The 11,508-nt window shown below is 44.0% G+C and overlaps 1 protein-coding gene across 3 annotated transcripts in view; it reads left to right on the forward strand.

Annotated features, from left to right (window-relative positions):
• The window catches only part of WRNIP1 (WRN helicase interacting protein 1), an 89,414-nt gene extending 78,140 nt beyond the window's left edge, over positions 1 to 11,274 (forward strand). For all 3 annotated transcript variants that reach the window (XM_069958100.1, XM_069958101.1, XM_069958099.1), the window contains 2 exons: positions 4,232 to 4,311; positions 11,008 to 11,274. In XM_069958100.1, the coding sequence (XP_069814201.1) occupies positions 4,232 to 4,311; positions 11,008 to 11,268 (341 nt within the window). In that variant the 3' untranslated portion in view covers positions 11,269 to 11,274. The remainder of the gene's footprint in view (positions 1 to 4,231; positions 4,312 to 11,007) is intronic.
• The last annotated feature ends 234 nt before the right edge of the window (positions 11,275 to 11,508 follow it).

Below are 11,508 nucleotides of genomic sequence, written 5' to 3' on the forward strand. Positions count from 1 at the left end.
TATTGGGCCAATTATTAGTTTATAAGGTTGGAAATGACAGGTGTCCATCAAACTCAACCTGTGTTGATCCAGAGGAAGGCAAAAAACCCTCGTGAGGCAGACGACAGTAGCCTCATCACAGGGGAAAATTCCTTCCCGACTCGATAATGGCGATCAGAATAATCCCTGGATCAACGTGACCCCTGAAATAGGAATAAGGGACAGAATTTAGATAATGTAGAACCCCAGTGACGTGTGGTGCGCCTTGGAGCGATCCAGTATGCAGAGGCCGGGGTGATCAGGACAGGTGTCACACAGGAAAATGGTGTCCTTCCTGATCCCCCTGTTACGCCACACTCTGCACTTCTTCTGGGGTCTCCCTTTCTCCAGTGTGGGGGACGTCACCTGGAAAATGTTGTCCTGGTGCGATACGGGGTCCTTCATATCCAGAAGCGCTGGGTCCGCTCCATGGCTGCTAAATATTAGGGTTCTATTACGGCTTCTGATATGTTCGGATCGTGACGCAAGCTACAGTAGCTCGGGCAGCGAGGGACCAGAAGAGGGGGTGCTGGTATAAAAGTTATCCCCGTACAGGTGGTGACCTTTATCCAGCAGTGGGAAGATCAGTTCCCGGACGATCTTCCCACTAACTCCGAGGATGGGGGGGGGGGGGAGGGGGCATCTGGGGGCTGCATTCGGGTGTCCCTTCCTACATACATTCTAAGGGTACATGCACACTGCGGAATCGCGACAGATAACCCTTTGTGCATTCCACAGCTGGCACCCACCGGCGGACTGATGCAGGCGCACGTCTCTACACGTGTCATAGACTCCATTCTATGCACGGGCGGATTCCACTCTCCGTCCAACGTGTTCATTCTTTGGATGGACGACGGATTCCGCCCGTGCATAGAATAGAGTCTATGACACGGGTAGAGACATGCGCCCGCATCAGTCCGCCGGCGGGTGCCAGCTGCGGAATGCACAAAGGGTTATCCTTCGCCATTCCGCAGTGTGCACGTACCCTAAATCTGTAAGTGCACCCTGAGGTACTGTCACAGAGTTTGTAGAATTTCACTCCATACCGTCATCTCTTACTGGGACGGTACTGGCGGAAAAGACATGTCTGGGGGGCAGCGTACGCTACGCTACCCCCAGACATGTCACTGGATGATGAGGATGAATGGAGGAAAGAAGGATCCCCCCATTTATCCTCACTGGCTGTTTCGGTGTCGGAGGCAATAATAGCGTATCCCTCTGACGCCGAAAACACCCTGGGGGCCATCTTTATATAGGGATTGGTATATGGGGTATGTAGTGGTGTAGTGTCAAACTTTATTCAATGTAGTGTGGTGTAATGTAGTGTTTTTTACGTGTTTTTTTACAGTAAGTATAAAAAAAAAACCTACGCCAACAAAGGAGTTGCTGATAAATGCCGCACTTATGTGCGGCACTTATTAGCAGACTGTGGCAGTAGAATATAGAAAAAAAACACCCTACGCCAAAAGGGAGGAGTTGCTGATTAGCAGCGCACTTTCGTGCGATGCTGATCAACACTCAGCGGCGATAGGGTGCGGAAAATAGAAAAAAAAACATTTGGGAAAAAAAAAAAAAAAAAATTCTACATTCTGAACATCCCTGTAGCTGGTGATAAGTGTATTACACATATCAGCCGCTAGAGGGCAGCAGGGCGCAAAATACGGAAAAAGCCGACGCTGGAGCCGAAAATAGCCGAGAGAAGCCGAACGTGACGTCACGGAAGAAGCCGAAGACCCGAACGAAGACGAGGACGCCGCGAACCCGGAAGACGCCGATCAGGAGCCCGGGACAGGTGAGTAATGTACAAATACCTGCTCTGGACCCCTCGGCTACCTAGCTGAGGGGTCCAGGGCAGGTATTTACTATTTTGTGGGACTCTGATCGCCGTGCCACCGGCCCGATCGCCGTGAACGGCCGGCCGGCCGTTCACGGCGATCGGGCCGGTGGCACGGCGATCACCATTACTTTTTAAAGTAATGGCGGTCGGTGCCGTCCTCGGACAGCACCGACCGCCATTTTTTTCCGGGTCATCGGGTCGCCGATGACCCGGAAAGGTTCCGATCGCCGCTATTGGCTGATCTGAATTGATCAGCCTATAGCGGCGATCGTAAGCACGGGGGGTGTTAACCACCCCCCGTGCCGTGAAGCTAAGATGGCCTGCTATGATTTATAGCAGGCCATCTTCCCCGACCGCTGTGTGTGAACACGCAGCGATCGGGGAAACATCGGGCGTAAATTTACGCCCTGATGCGCCAAGTACCAGGGCGCGAGGGCGTAAGTTTACGCCCGATGTCGTTAAGGGGTTAAAGGGGTTATCCAACACCACAAAAACATGGCCACTTTCCCCCTACTGTTGTCTCCAGTTTGGGTGGGGTTTTGAAACTCTGTTCCATTGAAGTAAATGGAGCTCAAAGCGTAACTGTCATTTCAGGGTCATTTTTCTGAAAACAATAAATATCTATAGTACAAGCGATTTTAAGAAACTCTGTAATAGGTTTTATTTACCAAAAGAGTTTCCTTCCGTACTGAAAAAGCAGTTTTCCTAGCTCCCCCCTCACTTCAGAAGAAGGATTTCTGTGTCCGTTATGTGGCTATGGAGAGGGGAGGAGCTGAGAGGAGTGAGCACGGAGCAGTCCTGCACAGCACAACACCCTGCAATCTTCTCTCAGAAAGTTCCTAGATAACAACTGACCTTTCTGACTCCTGAATCCTGTGTTTTGGATGCTCAGACAGTCTACAAACAGCTGACTTTCAGGTCTTCTCTTCCTGCTCACTCATCTCCCTCGGCCCCTCCCCCCTCCATAGGGATATAATGGAGAGAGCAGAACCCGTCTTCACTGGCTTCTCTGTAATGTAGACGGATTTGCCTGATAATCTACAGATAAGAAGCCGGGGGGGGGGGGGGGGGGGCTGGGAAATTGCTTCTTGAATACAGAAAGAGGCTTTTTTGGCTAATAAAACCTATTATAGTCTTTCTTAAAATAGCTTATACTACTGATTTCTGCAAAAAAAAAAAAAAAAATTACAGTTACGCTTTAATTGCAAACCACACCTGAACTGGAGACAAAAGTAGAGGGAAAAGTGGCCATGTTTTTGTAGCGCTGGATAACACCTTTTAATGCTTCCATTTATTCAGCTTCTTAGCATTCATTCTTTCACAGAAGTTTCTAGAGGCAGACAGCATTGGTAGCTGCTTGACTTCCTACACCTGTGGCAATGGGACTGGACACACACCTGGTTTGGTACTTAAAGGGGTAGTGCGGCGGTAAACAATTATTCACAGAATAACACACATTACAAAGTTATACAACTTTGTAATGTATGTTATGTCTGTGAATGGCCCCCTTTCCCGTGCCCCACCACCCCCACCCGTGTACCCGGAAGTGTGGTGCGCTATACATACCTGTCACGTGCCGACTCGTCTCCGATCTTCAGCCTGCGACGTCGTCTTTGGACGGCCCGGCCGAATCCCTCCGAGCGTCCTGAGTGCCGGCCGCCCTCTGCCGCGTCATCGGCTGCTCAGCCGCGATCGGCTGAGCACAGTTATGCTCAGCCAATCGCGGCTGAGCATCTGATGACGCTGAAGAGGGCAGCCAGCACTCAGGACGCTCGGAGGGATTCGGCCGGGCCGTCCAAAGACGACGTCGCAGGCTGAAGATCGGAGACGAGTCGGCACGTGACAGGTATGTATAGCGCACCACACTTCCGGGTACACGGGGTGGTGGGACACTGGGAAGGGGGCCATTCACAGACATAACATACATTACAAAGTTGTATAACTTTGTAATGTGTGTTAGTCTGTGAATAATTGTTTACCGCCACACTACCCCTTTAAAATCTGTGTTGTAATACTTTTGTCCATACAGTATATGTTAGAAAGTTATAAAAATAAACTGTAATAAGCTCATTAAGTAGAGATAAGCAAAGCGGGCTTTGTGTAGCTTTGTGCGAAGCAAAATGATCAGCTTTTGAATCACACTGTCTGCCTGTTTTGTGGAAAGGATGGAGACAACCCGAGAAGCACATGGAAAACATGCATACAGCCTTGGAAAACATGTTATCCAGGCAATCCTCGGGCTGTCTTTACCTTCTCCACACAGCAGGCAGACCGTGGGATTCAAAAGTCGATCATTTTTGTTTTGTATGAAACAAAGCCTGATTACTTGTTTGAATATGTAATAACTTGTATAAATGTTATATTATTTTTCTCCAGGACTAGCAGATCCCCTGGCTTTACCTCAGGCAGTGTCTGCTTACCAAGCTTGCCACTTTATTGGAATGCCGGAATGCGATGTAAGTCACTTTGCCTTTTGCTTATCAAGAGCTTTCTTCATTATCTGTGGCTACAAGTGTTAGAGCAATGTCAAGTGACGGAATGTGCTTTTCCTTTTTGTGCAGGGACAGCTATTTAGCTTTAAGAACAGAGGGGGGAGGGGACAAGTACATTTTAAAAAATTTTGCATGCAGAAAGATTATAGAACGTAATAGAAGTCTTCTCAAATATTGCAATTATTTAAAGTTTAAATAGTCTGTTTTTGTGTTTAGTAGTGTGGGGTTTTGTATTTGCCCATTTTCTGATAGCTTGGTAACAACCTATGACTCTACTGGAAAATGAAGACACTATTCTGTGGCACAAATTCAAATAATTCAAGATTTTTATTGTGCAAAAGTGATTAAAAAAAAGTAATTATAGAGGGCAATATAAAATTGAGATCTTAAAATAGTGTATGGGGTGCACATCTCCAGGGCACAAGATATGATGCACTGAAATGGTGTGTCTGGAAAAATTGCAGTTTTAGCTTTGCAGCATCTGATGCACATTAAAGTGTCACTGTCGTTTAATTTTTTTTACAGAAATCAATAGTACAGGCGATTTTAAGAAACTTTGTTATTGGGTTTATTAGCGGGGGCTATGTTCACACTACGTAAGTTTCCGGCCGTAGTGCGTTCCATGAATAAGCGGCCGGAGATTTACGTAGTTTGCATACAACGGAAAGTATACAATCTACAGCTGCACAGTTCACACTACGTAAGAACTTACGCCCGGATCGTATGCGGCGCCGTAAAAAATTTACCAGACCATTGTTTCAGGACGGAAAATGCTGTAACTTACGCCCGTAGTGCAACATGCGGTCCCGTACGGAGTGGTGATTTCTTCATTTCTGCACTTTGATTTGCCAATCCAAAAGGTTCTGTGGGGTGTCCGGGGCTAGCCGAAGATATCCAAGTAAAAGACCGCTGTCAGATCGCTACGTACGGCGCTCGGGAAGCGTAAGTAGACTACGGGCGCAAGTTCGCGGACCGTACGTAGCCGGCCACAACTTACGTAAATCCTCAGCCGGAGTTTCACACGTATATGTCCAGCAGCATAAAATATGCGGCCGGACATATACGTAGTGTGAACATAAAAAAAATAAAAAAAATTCCTGCAAGACTGATAGCTCACACCAAGATATAATAAACAATATACACTTTATTGATAATTCATGTGAAATTCATAAAAATACATATTTAAAATTCCAAAATCATGATATAGACAGATTTGCACAGATGACACGTGATCAAGCTAACGCGAAACGTGCGTTGGGGAGGAGGAGGACCACGCAGTCACCGGACTTGAGGTATATCCCGCACTTTAGCATGCTACTAGTTTGGAAGCTGGTTAGGCATTGTCGCTATTACTGTGTATATGTGTAATCACCTCAGTCGCCCATATATCAGAGATTTCATATATAGTATCTTTACAGCACTGTGCACCTTAATATATACTATTATTGCTGCTACACATGTTGATTGGACACCTGATCCTACAGCACTGTGCACTTTATCAATTTCTCCCTTTGTTTGGGCGCCTGACTAATTTTACTACGCTTCCCCTCACTGCTCAATTATGTCCTGGTGATCTCTGTGGCCCACCTATGTCATCTGTGCAAATCTGTCTATATCAAGATTTTGGAATTTTAAATATGTATTTTTATGAATTTCACATGAATTATCAATAAAGTGTATATTGTTTATTATATCTTGGTGTGAGCTATCAGTCTTGTAGGAATTTTTTGCTGTAAAGATAGCCCTGTTTACACATTTCGGTCTATGTAGGAAAAGCGTAGTGTGAACATAGCCTAAAAATGCATTTTTATCATGAAAAAGCAGTTTGAAGCTCTCCCCCTGTCTTCATGGTTCTCTATAGAGAGGGGAGGGGTGGAGGGACATGAGGCACCAAAAAATTTACAGGTACATCACCAGGCTATCTCCTCTGAATTCAGCACTGACCTCTGAATACTGGCTTTCACACAGCTCCCACTGTGTAATCCTTTGTTCTCTGCTGGCAACTAATCTCCCTCCTCCCTCCCCATAGATTACACAGGGCTCGACTGATGTAAAAGAGTTGAGATTTCCTGATAATGAGCAGTGAATGAGAGAAAGGAGGGAGGGGGGACCTGGGGGAAGTCTTTTTGAATGCAGATAATGGCATATTTGCCTAATAAGCCCAATTACAAAGTTTCTTAAAATTACCTGTACTATTGATTTCTGCAAAAAAAAAAACAGTGACGCTTTAACCTCTTAAGGACATATGACGTACCCGTACGTCATATGTCCCCAGGAGGTGTTCAGAGAGGGGCCTTGCGGCGACCCCTCTCTGAGCCGCCGCGATCCCGGGTGCCGGGGTCTGATCGCCGTGCCCACTAATCAGGTAATCGGAGGCAGCTGTCAAAGTTGACAGCTGCCTCCGATTACCGGAAGCAGCACTTTCCTGGTGTCTAGGGGGGGAGATCGCTCCTCCGGGAAGTTGTCCCGGAGGAGCGATCTCCGTGTGTGCTGCCGGCTGGGGTCCGCTCCAAGATGGCGCCAACCCAGGCTCGGCACTCGTTTGTTTTCGGCTGCAGCAGCCGAAAGCAAACGAGTGCCGATCTAATTGATCTTTACTGTATAATATACAGCAAAGATCTCAATGAGAGATCAAAGTGTATATTCTAGAAGTCCCCCAGGGGGGCTTCTAGTATATGTGTAAATAAAAAAAAAAAAGTATTGTTATTAGTGAAAAGCCCCCGCCCCTAATAAAAGTCTGAATCACCCCCCTTTTCCCATGTTTTAAATAAAAGTAAATAAATAAACATGTTTGCTATCGCCGCATGTGTAATCGCCCGAACTATTAATTAATCACATTACTGATCTCGCACGGTAAACAGCGTAAGCGCAAAAAAATCCCAAAGTGCAAAATTGCGCATTTTTGGTCGCATCAACTCCAGAAAAATTGTGACAAAAAGAGATCAAAAAGTCGCATATACGCAAGTAAGATAGAAAGTACACATCATGGAGCAAAAAATGACACCTCACATAGCCCCATAGACCAAAGGATATAAGCGTTATAAGCCTGGGAATGGAGTGATTTTAAGGAACGTATATTTGTTAACAATGGTTTGAATTTTTTACAGGCCATCAGATACAATAAAAGTTATACATGTTACATATCGTTTTAATCGTAACGACTTGAGGAACATGCACAACAAGTCAGTTTTATCCCAGAGCGAATGGCGTAAAAACAAATACCCCCCAAATAAAAAAAATGCAGGGTTTTTTTTTTCAATTTCACCACACTTTGAATTTTTTTCTGGTTTCGCAGTGTACTTTATGCAAAAATTCAGGCTGTCATTGCAAAGTACAATTAGTGATGCAAAAAATAAAGGCTCATGTGGGTTTCTAGGTAGAAAAATGCAAGTGCTATGGCCTTTTAAACACAAGGAGGAAAAAACGAAAACTCAAAAACGAAAATTGGCCCCGTCCTTAAAGGGTTAAAGGGGTTATTAAGGATTAGAAAAAGCCCAGCTACTTTTGTTTCCAGAAGAACACCTCTCTTGTCCTCATGTGGTATTGCAGTTCAGCTGCTTTCACTTCAAGTTGAACTAGTAGCTGCAAAAATACACCCAAACTGAGGGCAGGAAACATGCTGTTTCTGGAAGAAAGCAGTCATGTTTTTCTAATCCTGGAAAACCCCTTTAATCCTTTCATGACCATTAATTACTCAATGTCCAGGTCATATTTCATACTTCAGCTCTGGGATCAAAATCTTCAAAAGCTTCATATGCTGAAGCTGATATCTGTGTCCACTCCGCTCCCCTCCCTCCCCTGCTGCTGTCACAAGCTCCCCTGAGAAGGCATCATATTGAAATCCTGTGCCGTAATGACAGAACCCAGTTCTGTTATTGCAATAGAAGCATCATAGCAGCTTCTATTGCAATGACAGAACCGATCTGGTTCTGTCATTGCAGCACTGGATTTTAATCTGCCGCTAGCTCAGGGAAGCTTGTGACAGCGGCAGGGGAGGGAGGAGAGCAGGCACAGATCGCAGCAGTGCTTCTCAGGTTATAACCTAACCTGAAAAGCACTGCCACGATCTCTAACACCCCCCCCCCCTTCCAGCTTCTATTTTCCATGGCTACCATCGGGACTCTGAAATCGTTTTGCAGGGACCCGTTTGTGAACATAGTGAACAGATTTCTTCCTCCGTAGCTCTATAAATGCTATGGTCGCACTAAAACTGGGTTAACTGTCAGCATTGGAACACTGCTTCACTGCTCACTGTTGCAGCGGGTGGCTATTAGTTATAGCTGGGATTTGCCGTGGATGAAACAATAATGCTGCAGCAATATTAATTAAGTTCACAGGATAACACAGGCACAGAAGCTGTGCCCGTGTTATTCTGTGAACTTAATTAATATTGCTGCAGCATCAGGTATATACTGCCGCTACGTTAACTTACAGTGCAGTGGCAGCAGGGGTTTAAGCTCTGGAAACACTTGTGAGGTCAAAGTGCTCAGTACCCCTTTGTAGCCCATGAACAGCAGTTCATGGTCATACTGGATAACAAATTTGAGGGTATTAATACTCCTGTGTTCCTTGCTAAAATTAAGTTAACATTTTATTTCATTGGAAAATATTTACATTTTCATGGCCCAATGCTAAAAACTTTTCGCAAACACCAGTGGGTGACATTTATCAAGACTGGTGTACTCTTATGCCAGTCTTAAATAAAACTCCGTCCCCTTTTCCCATATATAGGATATACTAAGAGGTGTACGGCTCTTTGAAAATCGTTGAAATGTTTGTTACAGATTCAGGGTAATAAATATTCAGTTAAATATTTTTGTTAAAGGGGTATTTCCTTCTCAGATAGAGTTAGGCTGGGTTCACACTACGTATATTTCAGTCAGTATTGTGGTCGTCATATTGCAACCAAAACCAGGAGTGGATTAAAAACACAGAAAGGATCTGTTCACACAATGTTGAAATTGAGTGGATGGCCGCCATATAACAGTAAATAACTGCCATTATTTCAATACAACAGCCGTTGTTTTAAAATAACAGCAAATATTTGCCATTAAATGGCGGTCATCCACTCAATTTCAACATTGTGTGAACAGATCCTTTCTGTGTTTTTAATCCACTCCTGGTTTTGGTTGCAATATGAGGACGACCATACTGACTGAAATATACGTAGTGTGAACATAGCCTTAAACTTGTAGGGCTTTTCAAATTTAATATTTTTGCAAATCCAATTTAATTTAGCAAACTTGTCTCCTTCTCCTGAAATGTCTACATGCCTGAAGGCCCCAGGCTTGCCATGTATATGCCTCTACATAGCCATGCCGGAGGTATGATTGTGTAGATTTCCTGTCAGAATAATGGTAATGCAATGTATTGTATCAGTGATTAGTAGATCAATAGTGAAAGTACACTAGTAAAGCAAACAAATGTCCCCCATCCTACCGCCAAATAAAAAATGACATTTTATTCCCCATACAAAATAGTTACATAAAAAAAACTATGTTTTATATTGCCATGTCTGTAACGCCCTAAACTATAAAACTATACCATACTATACCTATTACCACACAGGATGTTGCACGCTATAAAGAAAGGGAAAAAAAGCACCAGAATTGCTGTATTTTGTCAATCTGCCTCAGAAAAGTCGGATTTGGCAGTATGGCATACAACAGCATCTGTTTTTACCATCTGTTTTTGCATCTTTTTCTTTAAACGAAATCAAAGCAAAAACACAGTGTGAGTTTAAAATAAGCCTTCTTATGACCTGGAAAAGTAAAAGGGCTTACCAAATTATGCCTACACAAGCTAGGCCTATTGTAAACAGGAATTATAAACTCTTATGCTGCATGACTAACTTTCTTACAAGCAGATGCACATTTCTGAAAACAGTTGCAAAATTTTGGACTAATATTAAGTACAGTGTCATAAAAAAAACAGTCCCACAATAACTTCGATAAGTTAAATAATCACAGTTTTTAACGCATAAAGTAAAACATGTTTGAAAAATGAGTCTTTGTCCTGAAGACCCAAATTGATAGGGTGTTAAAAGCGAATCTGTATCCAAAAGCCCCAAACTGCCAGTACAGTCTTCAATCCATGACCTGTTCTGGGGTCCATTTGGCTACTGATGCCATTTTTTTTAAAAAAAATATCTTTTATTCCAACTGTGTGATGTCAAAGAGGCGGGGACTAGAGCTTTCATGCGGTACCGCTTTGGTCCTCCTCCATGCCCTCCTTCTCTCAAGCAATGTCCCCTGGGCAGGAATATTTTCTTCGGTGCCTCCCACTTTAGCGCATGTTCCATTGCAAGCAAGCGAAGAAGATAATTCTGCCCAGAGGCCATAACTTGAGGCAAGGAGGCTGTGGGGTAGGACCGAAGAGGCAAGTCAAGGGCACAGACACTATGCCTTGCCTCTTGGACACAGCGAGCTGGATTAAAAGATGTTTTTAAAGAAAATAACTTAATCAGCAGCTTGACGAATTCCAGGACAGGTCATGGATTGAAGGCGGCTATCCAATGGTACTAGAGGTTTGAGGAAAGGAGTGGCATTTTTGTACAGATTCACTTTATGGGGTTAGAAATTTAGTTATATTTACTATATATTACTTTTATGTACTTTACTTATTAGCTAATGAGCTCTACTTTATATGTTGAATTTACAGGTAATACTGGCTCAGTGTGTCATGTATTTGGCCCGTGCCCCAAAATCAGTTGAAGCATATAGTGCATACAACAAGGTAAAAGAGCACTTAAAAAACTATAAGGGGCCATTACCATCAGTTCCACTCCATTTGCGGAATGCACCAACAAAGCTAATGAAGAATTTGGGTTATGCAAAAGGCTACAAATATAACCCTAGGTATAGTGGGCCAGTTGATCAAGATTATCTACCCCCTGAAGTAAAAGGAATTACATTTGTTTGAGTCAAATTTCTTAATAGTATATTTGTTCTGTGAACATATGCTTTTTGTGTTATGTGTAGAGATGAGTGAACCTTTCAAAAGTTTAGTTTGGCAGGTTTGCCGAATTTTCATGTGAAGTTCGGGTTCATGCCGAACCGAACCGCATTAAGGTTATAAACACACTTGGCGGGTCTGCAGCGAGTCTCCATGCTGCGTTTTTGCAGCGAGACTCGCTGCAGATCCCGGCCCTATACTTTTAAT

This window comes from Dendropsophus ebraccatus, chromosome 2 (assembly GCF_027789765.1).
Source record: "Dendropsophus ebraccatus isolate aDenEbr1 chromosome 2, aDenEbr1.pat, whole genome shotgun sequence".
Taxonomy (NCBI): domain Eukaryota; kingdom Metazoa; phylum Chordata; class Amphibia; order Anura; family Hylidae; genus Dendropsophus; species Dendropsophus ebraccatus.